The sequence below is a fragment of the Sturnira hondurensis genome, unplaced genomic scaffold (assembly GCF_014824575.4).
Source record: "Sturnira hondurensis isolate 20B ecotype Veracruz unplaced genomic scaffold, ASM1482457v3 Scaffold0006799, whole genome shotgun sequence".
Classification (NCBI taxonomy): domain Eukaryota; kingdom Metazoa; phylum Chordata; class Mammalia; order Chiroptera; family Phyllostomidae; genus Sturnira; species Sturnira hondurensis.
In genome coordinates, this window is record NW_028079430.1 from 715,163 (window position 1) to 731,583 (window position 16,421).

At 49.4% G+C, this 16,421-nt stretch overlaps 1 protein-coding gene and 1 long non-coding RNA gene across 2 annotated transcripts in view; one reads left to right on the plus strand and one right to left on the minus strand.

Moving 5' to 3' along the window:
• The window catches only part of EEIG2 (EEIG family member 2), a 51,919-nt gene that overhangs the window by 6,722 nt on the left and 28,776 nt on the right, over nt 1-16,421 (minus strand). Inside the window, exons 4-10 of the mRNA XM_037050440.1 lie at nt 13,737-13,853; nt 11,150-11,196; nt 4,351-4,454; nt 1,415-1,510; nt 1,084-1,273; nt 865-992; nt 2-71 (exon numbers count right to left, since the gene is read on the minus strand). Of these exons, the coding sequence (XP_036906335.1) occupies nt 2-71; nt 865-992; nt 1,084-1,273; nt 1,415-1,510; nt 4,351-4,454; nt 11,150-11,196; nt 13,737-13,853 (752 nt within the window). The remainder of the gene's footprint in view (nt 1; nt 72-864; nt 993-1,083; nt 1,274-1,414; nt 1,511-4,350; nt 4,455-11,149; nt 11,197-13,736; nt 13,854-16,421) is intronic.
• LOC118990065 (uncharacterized) lies at nt 5,080-11,193 on the plus strand. Its single transcript, XR_005067163.1, has 3 exons — nt 5,080-5,202; nt 7,618-7,821; nt 11,118-11,193. It is a non-coding gene; the product is annotated as an uncharacterized LOC118990065 (long non-coding RNA).

Genomic DNA, 16,421 nt, shown 5'->3' on the forward strand with positions numbered 1-16,421 from the left:
CCGATTTGTCCGGTGGTGGCTGCCGAAGGTGGTCCTTCCCCCGGGGCCCACGAAGAGCCGCAGTCCCTCCTCTGCACGTGGAAAACATTTGTTGTGGGAACAGTGATTACTGCCAAGCGACAGTCACATTACAGTCATTGCCTATTTTTCCAGTTCGGTTTCATTAAAGAAACGAAAGACTTACAAAAGCTACCCACACGGTTTAAGGTGGACGATTTAAGAGCTACCCTAATCGTTGTTCCTCATCAACTCTCCTAAAGGTTTTTTCTTAAAACTGAGTAAAGAAGGCAGCTCTTCCCACAAATTTCCACATGAGAGGTTCATGTGGAAGATTTCCCTTCACAGCCACTTACACAATGAAACCAAGTCCATTGCTAACTGCGCTCTACTCTCACCAGCATGAATAATTACACCTTTCAAATGGGTGGCCTGTAAATTTTTCAGTTTCAGTGGAAATGCAAAGGAGGGCAGGAGGGATTCTGTTATTCACCAGCATTTCAAGTTCACGGCCCAGCCTTCCAAATCACAATAGTAACTTGAGGCACAAAGGCCCAGTTATGACAAAATAGACATAAACATCCATCTTAAGGTATACAAACCTGGCAGACACCAATGCATAATTAAAAAATACAGTTAAGAGCTTTCTTTAAAAGTGCCTGTCTGAAGTTCATTCTTTACCAAATTTAATTCCCATTCTCAGAAACTAATGAGCTGCAAAGCTACCTTCCAATTTTTGTGGGTGTGCAATGCACTTCACCAACGTGCAAGCGACAGCACCGTGACACACTCTCCTTTGCTGCTGACCCCTGGGGCACACGCCCCAGATGCCACACGTGTGCATGTACTCGGGGCTGGTCCACACACCTTCTGCACTGGAGTCCAGGCTGAAGTCCTGGCTTTGTAAGATTTTCTCCACAATATCGTCTGCATCCACTCTGGTGTCATCAACCCGCTTCAGCTGAGATTCTACCGAATCCTGTTTCACTGGGCACCTTTGAAAACAATTTTAAAAAATGTGCTCCTTTTTACTGTTATGAAAACAAAGCCCACCCACCCCCTCCCACCACCCGGCCTAAAGGATACCTGTTGAGAGTTTCGGAAGCTGTGTCTTCTTTATCAGCTGCATCCAGGTCTGCTTCCGCCCCTCTTTGCTCCACTTCGTCGCACGGCTCTAGGGTGCTTTCAATGCCTGTCGAGGTACTTCCCACGGACGTGTTCCTCCTGTGGCAGAACTCGGAGAAGCTGGACGACCGCGAGTGGCAGGAGCTGTACCCTGTCGGAGAAAACCACGGTGGATGTGACACCGACACCAGACACGCAGCAGCCCAAGCCACCCCCTCCCGCGTCGTGGCCGTTTCCAGGCCCGTGGGAGCAGTGGATGTCTGAGGACCTCAGCTTCACGGTCAGCCGCTACCTGACACTTTGGACTGCTGGCTTGCATAGCTCGATGTTCTCGAGTGTCCGTAGGCACCAAGTTCATCGGGAATAGAGGCGCTCTTTGCTGAGAGATCTGTAATGTGTCATAACATAATGTTACTCTTACAGCCAACGAGTCATGGTCAGTTACATTCTACTCTGTGGATTTTATAAACTTCCAAGTTTGTTATCAAGAAAAGCCAGTTGCAAAGTGAAAGAGATTCCTTTAAGTCCGTACTATGGGAACAACTGTGTTGTAAGAAAAGTAGGAAACTGAAATACCTTAGTTTACTGAAGAAATACAGTGTTTTTCATAGGATTTAACAGAACTCTACCTTAAATAGAACTTTCCATTTTTATTGCTTAGCATTTCTGATTTAAAAAAAAATGGGTCAGATGTGTTCTCAATAATTCTCACAACGCTGCCAGGCTTTTGCGCGGTGTTTGAGGGAACCTTGCTCTCAGAGACCTGCCGCTGCAGGAAACGGAAGAACACTTGGTTACGGCGACATTCGCGTTGCCAGCGCCAGGCTGCGACTGGGCACAGGCCTGCGCTGAAGGGCAGCACAGCAAGGAGCGCAGCGCTGCCAGTGAGCGAGGCAGCCGATTACACACAGGGTTGGGTTTCAAAGTCAATGTACAAAAAGCCGTGCCAAGGCCATGTGCAGCAGTTCCCTGATGAAGTGCATGTCCCAGATGCCGAGGGTGGGTTTCCAGGACCAGGCTTCCCGCCCAGAGTGCAGAACTGTGACTGCGTCCACAGGGTGGGGGACGTATCTGCAAACAGAACTGCTCTTCACTTAGAGGCAAAAGGGAACCCAGTGGGCGGGACAGCAATTGTGGCAGCAGCTCCCTAAGCGATACCGAGCACAGACGGACCGACACGTGCCACCAAACACAAGGGCCCTCATTCAGGACAGACGGGAGGGTACAGTGCACACCAGCACCTCGTCCTGCTCTACTAGGGTCCCGAAGCCGCAGACCAGAGACGACGACATCTGAACTCAAAGACTCGGTTCCGACCGAAATGACGCAGGACTGACACCTCGCTCTCAGCGTGGGCTGCTCTGACCCTGATGCACCCCTTTATCTATTGGCTTACAAAACTTGTCCACTCAATAAATAGTTACTAAGCTCTTACCAGGTTAGGTGTCAATACTGTGTAAAATACAGGGGCACAAGACAAATGAGACAGACCACATGCTCTGAGTTCAGAAGCAGACGCAGCGGTAAGCCCAAAAACGTGCACAAGCACCACGAAGCAGCCACTGAGAGCTCCGACGGCCAGCGGCTTCGAACGCCCCCTGCTGACGGGGGAGAGGCCTCGTGGAGGAGGGAGGGCGACTCCCGGTCCTCACCCATGTCCAGGAGCTGCCCAGTGAGAGGAGGAGCGAAAGGCACAGGGACAGCACAGCTTGTCGGCAGAGCTGGCACGGAGGGTGCAGGTACAGAGGTCACAGGGAAAAGGGACAGGAGCAGGTGCCTGCCGTGGAAGGACTTTGTTTCAAGAAGGATGCGGCATGACCGTGTCTCCATCTTGGGAAGATCACTTTGGCAACAGGGTAATTGGGGTGAAGGGGTGACGGTTTTCACAACGACCCAGCCGAGGGTGGGAGGTGACCTGCAGGCACGATGGCAGCACTGGTGCCTAAGCAGAAGTGACTGTCCGGATAACCGAGAGGGAAAACGCAGGAAGATGAGGAGGAGGCGGGAAGACTTGAGCCGGACGTGCGGAACCCAGACACCTGAGGACACCCACTTGCCACCCAGTGAATTTCTGCCGTGTCCCTGGCATTGTGCTGGAGACACAATGACAAGGCCTGATCGTGGGAGAGCTCAGCACCCAGCTCAGGAGGCAGCTGGACGGACGGCTTTCAGTGTGAGACGGGACGTGAAGGGGACGTGAGCTTGCAGTTCAGGAGGGAGGTGGGAGGTGACACAAATGTGTAAACGGAAAGGATGGAACTCTCGCTGGCGTGGTCACATTATCATTTCTGTGGTCGTTACGTCCGTCCGAGGGTACGGATGACAGTGTGCAGGGAGTGTGAGCAGAGGGAACCAAACCCTGCGGAGCATCAGTATTTAAACAGAAGAGGAAAGAAGAAGAAGAAGCCTCCAAGATGCTAGAAGAGGAAAGGCCAGAGGCATGGGAGCCACGGGAAGAGAAAGCTTGGAGAAGGAATAAATGGCCAAGACAGACGAAAGCAGAAGGAGTGCCCCAAGGAAGTGGCAGTCATGTCACTGGAGACATCAAGAGAGGTGGAGGCAGAGGCAGGGGCCAGGCTGCGTATATGTTTGAGAATAAGAGCACAGCATGGTCGTTCTGGAAGTTGGGCTACAAAAAGTGTGAGAGTGGGGACAGGGAAGAGCAAGAGCCTGTGAAGAGCAGTGGAGAAGCAGCTCAGCCCTGGCTGGTGCGCTCCGTGGGCTGGGCATCCTCCTCGCAAAGTGAGGTTCCAAAGCGGTTCCACTCCCAGTCAGGGCACAGGCCTGGGCTGCAGGCTCCGTCCCGGCTGGGGCCCGTGTGAGAGGCAGCCGATCAGTGTTTCCACTCACACGTTAATGTTTCTCTCCCTCTTTCTCCTCCCCTTCCCCTCTCTCTAAAAATAAATAAATAAAATCTTTTAAAAAGCGCTGAGAAGGAGGAGCTAACAGACAGGCTCAAAGGACGCACAGATCCCATCCTGCAGTGCCCTGTTGTAGCTGGGGGTGAGGAAGCATACGACGGTGGGGGTGTGTGTGTTGGGGGGCCTGTGTCATCGCAACACTAGGCTTTTCATCCGTCAGAGCGTAGCACTGAGACGAGATGAAGAGTTTAACTAAAAACTGCATGACTAAAACTCTCTCTGCGAGACTCAATACCCACCGAACTTTAAATCTGGGACGGACAATGGGAATCTCACCAGTGAAAAACAGTCGACAACACATCCATACCTGCTATTCCAAGATGGACTTTGAGGGTCTCTCCCCCTTTCCTATCTTCTTCCAGAGACTCGGTTTCCCCAGCAATCGGTATGGACATTGACGTAGAAGGAGGCCTGTGAATAAGCATTTCGCAGGATCAGCACTTGGTTCCCAGGTCGGAGACTGCTTGTGTAGTCAATACACGGCCTTAGTAAAGTGTCTGAAATGTCACATCTTTGGAGGTGACGTGAATAAAAATCAACAAATAACATATGAGCATCCTCAAACCTGAATAAAATTCATGGTGGGGGGTGGGGGAGAGAAGAGTTTACACAACCAAAAGTGTGAGACCAGAAAGAGCCCCAAAGGGGAGAGGAGGACTCTGCCAGTGCATCCCCAGCACTACCAGTGGAGGGCGCTCCACCCATCAGCCCTAGTCACGCTGCAAGCCCCTCCCACCTGAGGTTGGAGGGAAATACCTCACCTTTGCCCCGGTGCCTACACTCTGTTGTTGGCTCCACTAACTCCTTAAACAGTATCCAGGTTTTCTTTTCCACCTTCTTCTTGAAAACAGTTCGCCTGCCCCAGGGAGAGTCTATAAAGATTTGCTTTGTGGGCTGGATTCTCTGGAAGCTGGTTGCGGGCATATTTTTCTTGGCTAATTCAGGGCTCCTATCTCCTTGTGGAAGCTGGGAAGCAGGGAGGGGCACGTTTGAGCTCTAACACGACTTTTTTTTTTTTTTTTAAATAAAACATCCCTGGCCTGCCGAGGTCGATTTTCCAGAGGAAAACCGTATTTCTGCAGACGTGGTGACCTGAGCTGAACCAGGAAGGTGGCCCAGGCACTGCAGAGCTGATTCAGGGCCCTGAGGACACAGGCACGTAAGAACGCCACTAAACCTGTTTTATTAATAGATTACTTACACCCCAGCATCTCCTAATTTCCAAAACTCCTCGCCCCATTGACAAATCTTCAAGCATTTGTCCTCAAGGAGCATCAAAGTTGGTGTACCCCCACCTAAGTCCGTTCCCTGACGCGGTCCCTTTCTCTGCAAGCGCTGCTACAGCCCCCGAAGTCACCCGACAAGAGCCCCCTAGACGGCCGCCCTCCCCCTCCTACTCCCATTTCCCCACATCCAATCAGCTTCCCAATCTCAGATGAGCTCTTAATACGTGTGTAGTCATTTTCCGATTCATTGCTCTTCTCCACCTGCAGTAGGGACTTCAGTCTGGCCTTTGTCCTTGTCCTGGATGGCACGGCGCGTCTCCCACAGAGTCTGCCTGCCCGGATTCCCGGCTACAGTCACTGTGCCCTTTCTGAAATGTGCATACGGTCAGGTTACTCTCTGATTTAAAACACTTCAAACGCTCCTTAGGGACAAAGCCCAAACTCCTCAGAATACAAGGCCCTCTGCGCCCTGGCGCGGAGACCTGCCTCTTCAGTGACCCAGGACTGCACTGTTACTGCAGCCAGTCCTCACGTAACGTCGTCCATGGGTTCTGCCGCTTGGAGGGGAACAAGGTCGACTCCACAACAGGCCAACCGAGATAAACAAGGTTAAGTTCCTCCATGATCTCATCAGTGTTACAACAAAACACTGTTATTCGAGGACCTGCTGGGAAATATTGTGAGAGAGCTTGGTGCAAAAAACTGGCACTCAATTTTCTGTAAGAAAAACTAATGTAAAAGAGAACACTAAAGAATGAACTCTATGATCAGGCATTAATCACTGATGGTGGCTCAGGCCTGCCTAAATTTAAAAAAAAAAATTCTTATCTTTAGAATGCCAGTTCCTTCGGTTTTCCTTTCACAGATGGCCTGATTGCGGTGTCTCCTCCAGTCCTCCACCTCTGTGACCTGTTTCCCAGCCGTTAGGAGCCCAGCCCGAGGCCTCTTCCCTTCCTCCCTAACACTCTCCCTCCGGCTCCACTCTTTCCTGCCTGGCGACTTCGCAGCCCCCACCCTTTCAGCATTACCCTTGGCCTGCAGTCTCGAAAACCTGGGGAGCCCCAGCCCTTGCTAATTTCAGCCACGGTGTGCACTGCTTTAATCTCGGGGCCCCAAAGCATTGCAGACGGAACTCGCCCACACGGGCTGACAGGAAGGCACCGGTGGGATCTGAGATCTCGGCAGGGCCTGGGCAGCTCCCTTGACAGCTTGCCGGGCTGAATAAATTGTCACTGGGTACCCCTTTGTTCTGCAAATGTTTGTATATTCCTTATTGGAAACGGTTTAATGTAGCCCAACTATAGCAACACAAGAGATGGGGTTTTTTATTTTAACGTCACAGTAACGTTAAGAGCACAGAAAAAATGACCTCCCATGATGGCAATACCGCCACGGGCTATCGAGTGACTACTCCATGCCCTAGGACCATGCCACAAACTCGGGCAAGCTGCGTTCTCCTCCTGGAATGCCTCCACCCACCTCCTCCACTTAGCAGCTCCTCTTCCTCTTCATCTGCTGACACTTGGCTCTGTGTCACTCCCTCGGAGAAGACGTCCCAGAAAAGTGGTCGGGGTCCTGGTCCTCCAGGCCTCAGTAACACCACAGGCCACGGGTCTGTCTCCCACCCACTTTGGAGACCGTGAGTCCTCCAGAGCAGCGACTGATCATGATTAAGTTTGGTAAACACTGGCACATGGCAGCCACTGGAGGCACCGGTACTGAATGAAGGGGTGCATCCCGGGACCCTGAGACTCAATATCCTCACTTACAAACATGGAAAATACTCAAATCACAGAGTTAAGAATTAAACTGGGAGACAGCAATATGTGTAAAACCATTTTGACGAATGGTAATTTCCTTCTTTCTAGAGTCTAAATGCTCCTGAGCCCTCGCTGTTCAAGAGGGTCAGAGTGCCCCTGGAGCTGCTTCGCTGCCGTGACCGAATGCCAGTGCAGTGTGTGACTGTCCTCTCCAAACACCCCTTTCCCTTATCAGCAAGCACTAGTGGTGGCTTTCTTTGCTGGGTCGGTTCCGTTCTTCTACAGGAGGTGGTGGGTATTTGACGAGCTGCAGGGGGCTCCAAAGTGGAGTTGGGGGCAGGCGGTTAGAGGATGACTTACCGGCTGTCTTCTTCATACACACTGGCCTCACAGTGTAAAATCTATTTCAGAAAAATCACACAATCTATGCCACAGATTTTCTGCTCATAAAATATCCAAACTAGCATTTAAATCTGAGAATGTCAAGGGTCAGCTCTACTTTTGTTTTTTGGGGTGTGTGTGTGTGTTTTCCCTTTCCTTTTTGTTTTTTTGCATTTTTAAAATCTCTTTTCCGTTTCGCTTTTCTAGATTTTCAAAACATCACACCATGAAAAATTCAAAGGCAGATGTGAGTGGAGAGAAGAGTAGAATAAGTCTCCCTAGCGGTAATTCAAATCTGTGCCCTACAGGCGAATACGTAGCCAGGTCGCTCAGTTGCTCTGTGCCTTGAACTTGGATTATACAAACACTTTTGAACTGGCTTCATGAAGCTCCCTTCATGGGGGTAAAAGGGTATCACACCCCTGACCCTCGTTAAAAAAATGTTGCATACTAGAATTCATAATATGGCTGAGTAAATAAATTTGTGGCTAAATATTCTGGAAAACAAATCACCAAACTACATAACTTCCAACATTCTTTTCAGCCATAAAGGAGTACTGTGATTTTATGTATTTGATATATGTTAAAATATAACTTGATAAAAAATTTGTATTAGTAGTTCAAACATTTTCCTGTTCAATTCCTACTCAGTATGTGTAGGTGGGAGAGTTGCCCCTTTTCCACTGAAAGCTGCACAATTTCAGATATTCAAAGATAAAACAAATATTGGGGGTTTGATTCTCCTAAGAAATATTTTCACTTCTCTTGTGATGAGGTGATGTCTGTTTATTTTAATGAACTATAAAAGTTCCCATAAATATAAGAACTGGCAGAACTGCATTTGTGGAGCTGATACAGAACCCAAGGGGACCTCTTTTTGAGCTTTTTAGCATTTGGGTTTCATAAGCAGGGAGGGAACACGGCGGAGAAAGGGCCAGTGGGAGACTGCTCCGGAAAAGCCCAGGAGGAGAAATGGTGAATTCATTCTCTTCCACTGAGGTTTGCTATTCATTTGCTCCTTTTACCCTAAAGTAATGCCATTAGAAAAACACTGTCGCCCAAGAAACCAAAAAGAACATAGCGAAAATAGTTTAGTCCCAAGAGAACAGGAAATTAAGAGAAAAGCCAGGAAATGATGGTTTGAGAGAAGACAGCGGAGGAAGGCTAAGTTAGAGGAAAACATATAGTTTTAATCAATAATTGATTTATATCAAGACATATATTTTCATCCTTATGAAATGGCTCGTAAGAAGAGAACTACATAGATGTTGCTATTAAAACATGGAGTCGATGATGCACAGGGACATAATTATTGCTTACTTTTCTAAACATGTTCTCAGATATTTAAATAACATCTAATTAACTTTCATGTTTAATTATTAAGTGTCTTCCAGATTGCTGACAGGCAACCCCTACTCCCTCCCATTCTCGCTCTCTGAGAGCCTTTTACAGATCTTGCCCTCTTTCCCCAACCTCCACCTCCACAGCTCACAGCCCTGCTCCTCCTCGGGGGTCACCTGGCTTCCCACCTCACTCAGAAACCAGGAGCAATTTGAAAATAACTTCTCTGTGCTTCCCCTTCTCGCGTACCCGCATCTGCAGCCATGCTCCCTGCCTTCCTCCCTCCCAACAACCCAAGGCATCATTCTAGCGTTTTCCTCCCTCCCCTCTGCACCATGTTTCTCAGTCTCCACTGGGCCACTCGGAGCAGCGAACAAACCCAGCTGCCCCTCCCTTATCCGTGGGGCACGTGTTCCAACTGCGGATAGCCCCGAACCCGGTAAGCACTGTTTTCCTGTGCACACACACCTATGGTAAAGTTTAACGTGCACATCCGGCACCGTGAGGGATTAACAGCAGTGACGTGCAGTAAAACAGAGCCATTGTAACAACACCGTCAGGGTTACCTGCACACAAGCACTGTGACACCGTGGGAGTGGATCTGATGAGCCAGACGGCTACTGACTGACAGATGGTGGGCCAGCGCGTCCAGACTGGGGACGCTGGACGACGCGGTGATTTAAATCCCAGGGGCACAGGGTGGGTCAGCATGACATTCCCCCATGCTACTCTGAATGGCACGCACCTTAAAACTTAGGAATTGTGTATTTCTGAAATTTTTCCATATCATATTTTTGGACCACGGTTGACTGTGGAGAACTGAAATTGGAGAAAGTAAAACTGCAGAGGGGAAAACTCTACTGCACTCAGTGTCTCCAAATTTTCTCTTCCTAACCCCTTCCTAACCCCCTTCCATAAGGCTGTCGTCCAAGGGCAGGCTGCCAAAGTGCCCGACAAGGTCACCAATGATGTCCACGCTGCAAAAGCCAAGGTCAGCCCTCAGCCCCCATTTCCCTGATCTACTTCCCTAGCATGTGACGCCGTGGATCACTCCTTCCTTTCTGAAACAGGTCCTTCGCTCGGTTTCGGGACAGTCCTGCCCTTGGGTTCCTTCCTCCCACCTCCCTGGTTGTTCTTCCCTGGCTCACATCTTGCAGTGCCCCGCATTGCTGTGCTTTTCTTTCTCCATAGTCACTCCCTCGGGGTCATGAAACCAAATCTCATGGCTTTAACGGGTGTCTCTGTAGGTGCCGCCGATGCCATGGTTTCCGAGTTTGCATCACCAGCCTGGGCTTCCCACTCAACCCCGTGGTGACATAGCCAGCTGCCTCCGCCAGGTGCTGGCTGGATGTAAGTCGGGATTTCAAAGCTAACGTGTCCGAGGCCCAACCTGTCCCTCTTGGAGACCCTCCGTTTCGGCACACGGGAAAACCACTCTCCTAGTTTCTCAGGCCCCAACCTGGATCGCTAAAGTGGCTGCCTAACTCATCTACTGACCCCCCCACCCCTGCCCCCTTCACTGCTCCCCCAGACGGTTCCCCACCCAGCAGCTGGAAGTCAGGTCACGTTACTCCTCTGCTTTACACCCTCCGGGCGCTTTTTACCTCGTTCAGATTATAAGTTGCTGATGAGACTATGACTACAATGGCCCACAAAACTCTCTATCAGCTGGTCTCATCTCCTAGTACCTTCCTCCTCACTCACGCTGTTGGCCACAGGCTGGTCTCCTAGCAGCTACTTGAGCATGCCAAGCACACATCTCCCCAAAGTTCTTTGTCTCTGTTACCTGTGCCTCAAACGCTCTTTCCCCAAACCCCACGTGGGGCCCGCTTCCTCCTCCTTCAGGTCTCTGCTCCAATACTGTCTTCCCCAGGGAGGACTCCCCTGACTACGCCACGTAAAACAGCGACAGCTCTCCCCACCACAGACGGTCCTTCCACCCTGCGTTACTTTTGTCCAGAGCACGCGTGGCCGTCTTTACATCACCTGCTTACTCATTAGTCTGTTGCTTGTTTCAGAATACAGGCTCCAGGATGCCTGATCTGTTGCCCTCTGCCCTTCCTGTCAGGTCTAGAAGACGCCTAGCACAGGGTAAGGCACTAGGTGTCTGTTGAAAACATGAGTCAGTCCAGGGAGGTCAACTGAAAAATTTTAATTTGTGTAATTCCACCTAAGACCTGAAGATGACAAAAGGCCTAGAGTTTAACTGATTCAGGGTGTGCTGCGCTCCCGGGTAACAGGTAACAACAGCACCTTCTCCTCTGAGGGTCAGGGGGTCGCCCAGGGGAACAACTGGTATTAGTTTGTAAACATGATAAAATAGGAACCTCAACACTGAAACAAATAAATCACTATTGTACTTTCAGGTAAATAACTCACTCACGGAGCGTGGACTTACGTTTTGAAACATGGGTCGCCGGACATCAGCTGCATGCTGATTAACACCTACACGGAAGGAAAAGAGACACTGTGACCCCACAAGGTCTCCCAACGGCAGGGAGGCCCAGCTGTGCAAACTCACGCAGCCTCCACGGCCGCCCGATCGGTGCCTGCTCCGCGGAAAGGCCGGATAACCTGACTGCCCAATTGTTTGACGTCCAGTACGAAAGTGCTGCTTCCTACAGACATGGATTAAACACCATTCCTAACCCTCAGAACCGTGTCCTCGCAAAAACGGGGTGGAACAGACAGAAACAGAAGGCGAGTACTGTAGCCGCAGCAGCCCCGTGAGTGCCGTGCTGGGCGAGTTTGTCTCCAGTCGGGAGTGTTTCCCGGCCGTCACTTCACAGCTGTGTTGTCACTTACGGGTGCCTGCGGGTGGCTGGCAAGAGCACAGCGCCTCCCGCCTCCGCCCCAGCCTTAGACCAGGACTGAAAGCGCTGCTGACGAAAGCGTTGTTGTCTGACACGCTGCTGTTCACTAGTCGCTGGCCAACTTTCAGGATCAGCCACAGGATCTTCTTATGTTCTTCTGGGACTAACAATGACAGTATCCATCATCACTGACATCGACAATGATCATAATTGGAGAACATATTATATGCCGGGCCTAAGATAAGGGTTGTATGTGGATTATTTCATCTAATCTTCAAAGCTTCTATGAGAGACTGATGCTTCTAGTTGAAGCCTCGCAGGTTAAGTGATATTTTCAAGGTCAGGCAGCTAGCGAAGGGGTCTAAACCCAGGGCTGCATGTTACTAAAGCTCAAGGTCTTAATGAAGACTGTGCATTTCCCACTAATGGCTGACATGTAAATGTGCTGGGCTGGCATCCTCACCACCTCTCCTGACACGGCACTCGACAGTCTGGTCTCCAACGCCATGAGAACAGGGCTTTGGAGATGGAGGGGAGGAAGGCTCGGGCAGCTTTCAAGAAACCGCAGGGAGGGTAAGAGAGAAGTGGAGCAGTGATTGGAGGAGGTAAGAAGTTGCCAGAGCCATTTCCTTCTATGTTGATGAGGACGGTTCATTCAAAGGAGAGAGGATTAAATACGGGGACCCTGGAAGCCACAAAGCTCTGGATTAGGCAAGCTTCGGATTCTAGAACCTAGGAGGAAGGACAAACTTCTCACCGGCAGAGGGACACTTCATTCATTGTAACATGAAGCAAAAAGGATAACAGGGCTGGAGAGACTGGAAGGCATAAATCCTGTGATGGGAAGAGGACGGAATTTGAGTTTAATGGCATCTGTGTTCTTAATAAAGGATGAAGCAAAACCACTAGCTGAGAGCCTGGGTGGTGTGTGGAGACACAAAGAGAAAAGCCACGAAAAAGAATACCTAGTCTGGCTGTAAAAACCCGCGGGGTCTGGGGCTGAGACTGAAGGCTCCGGAGTCCCAGGCTCTCCTCTTAAAGGGCCCGCACGTGGACTCACTCGGACTCACGCCCTCAGAGCTCCAGCGCCGGGGGAGCAGCTCGAAAGGCACCAGGGTTGGAGGGATGGTGAAAAAGGTGTATTGATTAACACATACAAATTGGTAGTCACAGGGATGTCGAGTGCAGTGTAAGAAATGCAGTTCATGGTATTCCAATAACTATGTGTGGGGTCGGATGGGTATGAATCTATTGGGATGGTCAGTTAGTAAGTTATAATGATGTCTAATCCTGGGGTGTACACCTGAAACTCATATAATATTGTATGTCAAGTGTAATTGAAAAATTAAAAAATGATTAAAAAAGAAAAAGAAAAAGTACACCTAGGTCCCTGGGAAAGTAAGCTTATAAGGGAAGTGGAGTGTGGCTGCTTGCTGGCGGTGAGCATGGTGTTGGTAACTCCAGCTGCACTTGGTGACTTCCCCGCCATGTTCGACAACCAGGGCGCAGACCCACGGGGGACGGAGGGGTCTGATTAGGGTTGGGCATACTCAGGGGACAGCAATGGAGGGAGATGGGGGCCAAGGGCCAAGGAGCACTTTTTACTTCTTATCATTAGATAACCTAACTAAAATACAGCAAAAAGTTTATCCAATGAGTTTTCGGTGGTACAACGCACTTTCCAAATGCTTTCTCAAACAGCCTCATTTACTATACCCTGCCCGGGGCCACCAGAATGTTTGGCTCCCGATGGTCCTTGGAAACAAGTGGGCAGACGCCCACGGTGACGTCTATGTGGCCACCACGGCTGCTCTGGAAATCACCTTTTAGGAGCTATAAGCATTTGAAGGTGCTCATTCACCACACTCCCTCCTGCCCACGAGCCCGAGGCCGTAGTGGTTCAGTGCGCTGACCCCTGCATGGCCACCGCACCAGAGAGAAACCCCTTAGGGTTGCAGAGGGTGAAATTCTGTGACTTTTCACTGCGTCTGTGATCCTGAGACTTGGGTAGTTTTTGCCCTAGCTGGTGAGAGTTTCAGGGGTGTGCTCAGCTTATGAGATCATCAGTACCGATTCCCATCTTGCCCTTGACAGCAGACAGCCATGCTTTTTTTTAAAGGCAGAGAACCTTGTCAGTTGAATGCATTGACATGCATCTTGAATCGTGCTTACTTTAAGGATGGAATTATCCTGTCTCGTGTTTTTGGTATCATAGCCTTCCAGCAAACAGCGACGCGTGGTAGCTCCTGACCCAGCAAACTCTGCCAGGTTTAGATCTGCAAAGCCCAGCTGTGAAAAGAAAAAAAAATTAATAAGAATATCTACCAGGCTTCTATCATGTTCTTCTTAAAATAAACATTCACCCCATGTTCTAGAGAAGTTATCGCAAACTGCAGCCATTTGCAATGGTTGCTATCTTAACAATATCTGTTCTATTATTTGCTTAGTGTGTGTCGTTAAATTGGCTCACTTCTGGTAAGAAATGTATTCCCTAATGCACTCATTTTAGGCAATGCAATCTTTGAAATCAGGGATTTGATGTGCTAAATATATTCATCTGTATGCATTAAAATATAGAACTGTTGTAATACAAATAAATAATGCATGTTCAGCAACTGAACTCACCGCAAGGAGCAGGGGTACTTGAACTAGAGGAAATACTAGAGGAGCAATCGAGAGCATGTGCAAGGACATACAGGACACTGACCAGACTTGCTTCTCCCTGCTCTGGTTCCCTCTCTGTTATTCCCAGGCAACCCCGGTGGCTGTAGGCAGCTGCAGGTTATTAAAGTCACACTCTCCACTCAAGGACTAGAATGATTTAAGTACATGCCATACACTTTTGCTGGTACAAACCCCTTCTCCTTCAGCACCTATCATAACCTTGTCTTGCTGATCATCCTTGCACTGAGTCTTTCTTGAAAAACCCTACTTCTTCCCTTCCCCAAAGCTCAGCCCCACACCAGCCCTCTGGGCTCCTATACAGAAGCTCAGACCTGTTTCCCCCTGGTCACCGTCTTCGGCTGCTACCAGAGGCCGCCCTCCAGTCTTTCCTCTGATTTCGACCAACCCTCGACTGTGTTTCCAAGTGGTCAACCCTGTCTTACCTTTTTTAAAAAACAAATTAAGTCTATTCTACATGACCAAGTGTATATAGTTTTTTTTGTTAACGACAACAAGAAGTTTTGCATGTACGCTTAAGCACATTTCCTTAAATGTATAATAAAGACTACTGACCATTTCAAACACTGCTATGATTTTAAGTTGCTTGCTTTAAGATTTTAGTGACACACGGGGCAATATGAATGACATTAGAGATGAAGATTTTAGCTGCAGACTGGAGCATTATTTTAGGAGCTTCAGACCGGTACAAAAAGAATGAAGAACAAGAACTTAAGAGTCCGGCTAAAGGGTCAGCCAGAGCTTCCATTCTAGGGAGGTACCCATCCTTACGACTTCCTCTGTGGCTTCACTGAGATAGCTGTCTCATTAAAATGGTATCTGTAGTCGATATTACTTCATTTTGCAGGGAAATTCTGAGCATCTACATTCCAGCGAACGTCAGGTGTTAGGAATATATATATATACATGGATCATCCCTGTTCTCAAGGAGCTCACGGGTTTTAATACGGGAAGACAGAAAAGTTCCTATAAAAATATATGTGCCGCGCTAGCAGAGGGCACAGCTGTGAGAAAGGGAGGAAGAGAAAATTTCTCAGCAGGGAGGGATGAGCAAGCTGAGTGTTCAATGACAGCTGGGCTGCCAGGACAAGAGAAGGGAGAAGCACACGTCTGGCAGGGAGAACGAGTCGCAGGGCAGAGGCTACGAGGGCAGGTGCACGAGAGCAGGGCGTTTGGGAGGCTGTGCGTCTGAGCACTGGGAGAGTGTGGGTATGTAAGCCCCAGGGGGCGGGTGCACACACACGTGCAGGTAGGTGACCTGCAATCCAATATGGGTCTAAGAGACTGAAGACTTCACTTTCCTTCCCGGGACACAGACAGCTGCTGGCAACTGAAAGGGAGGGGGTGATATGATCGTGTCTGAATTTTAGCACGAGCGCTCTGGCCCCGTGGAGGAAGGACCGGAGGGAGACAACACAGGCAGAGAACAAAAAATAGCAGGCCGACGCAGGTTTTAAATAAGAAATAAATGGCATAACCTAATGCGGGGCCCTTGGGAATGGAGAGGAGATGGTTTTGCAAGCTTCTGGTAGGGAAAAAGCAAGAGGATCTGTCGATCACAGTAGTCCCTGCCGTCTGCCCCTCCGCCATTCGATGCCCTGATATTCCTTGCTAGGAGAGCCCTGATTCTATTCCAGTGTCTATTCTTAGCTCATCCACGTGCACAAGGAAAGTTTCCCAACCTTTAGCTCCTTGTTAAATTGTGATTCGTCTAAACAAACCATGCCAATCCATTCCTATTGCCCATGACTGGCTTAGGAGTGAATATATGATCCAGCCGTGGCCAGAGACAGGTGTGGGGAAGTCCTCTGAGGGCCATCCAGGGAAGGCTTTCTCACTCAAAGAGAGTCACACTTGGGGAAGCAGCTGGACTTTGTCCTAAGTGAATGTTGACTAAAACTTAAGCAGCCAGCCTCCTGGTGACTGCAAAGGGAAGTGGCCAAGGACAAAGCCAAAATGGAGAGAATGAAAGCACAAAAAGGAAGGTAGCACAGGTTCTTGATGACACTCTCCAGTCAGTGGATTAACCAATCCTGCGCTCTCCAGTCAGTGGATTAACCAATTCTGGGCTCTCCAGTCAGTGGATTAACCAATCCTGGGCTCTCCAGTCAGTGGATTAACCAATCCTGGACTCTCCAATCAGTGGATTGACCAATCCCAGAGCAGCTCTATCTC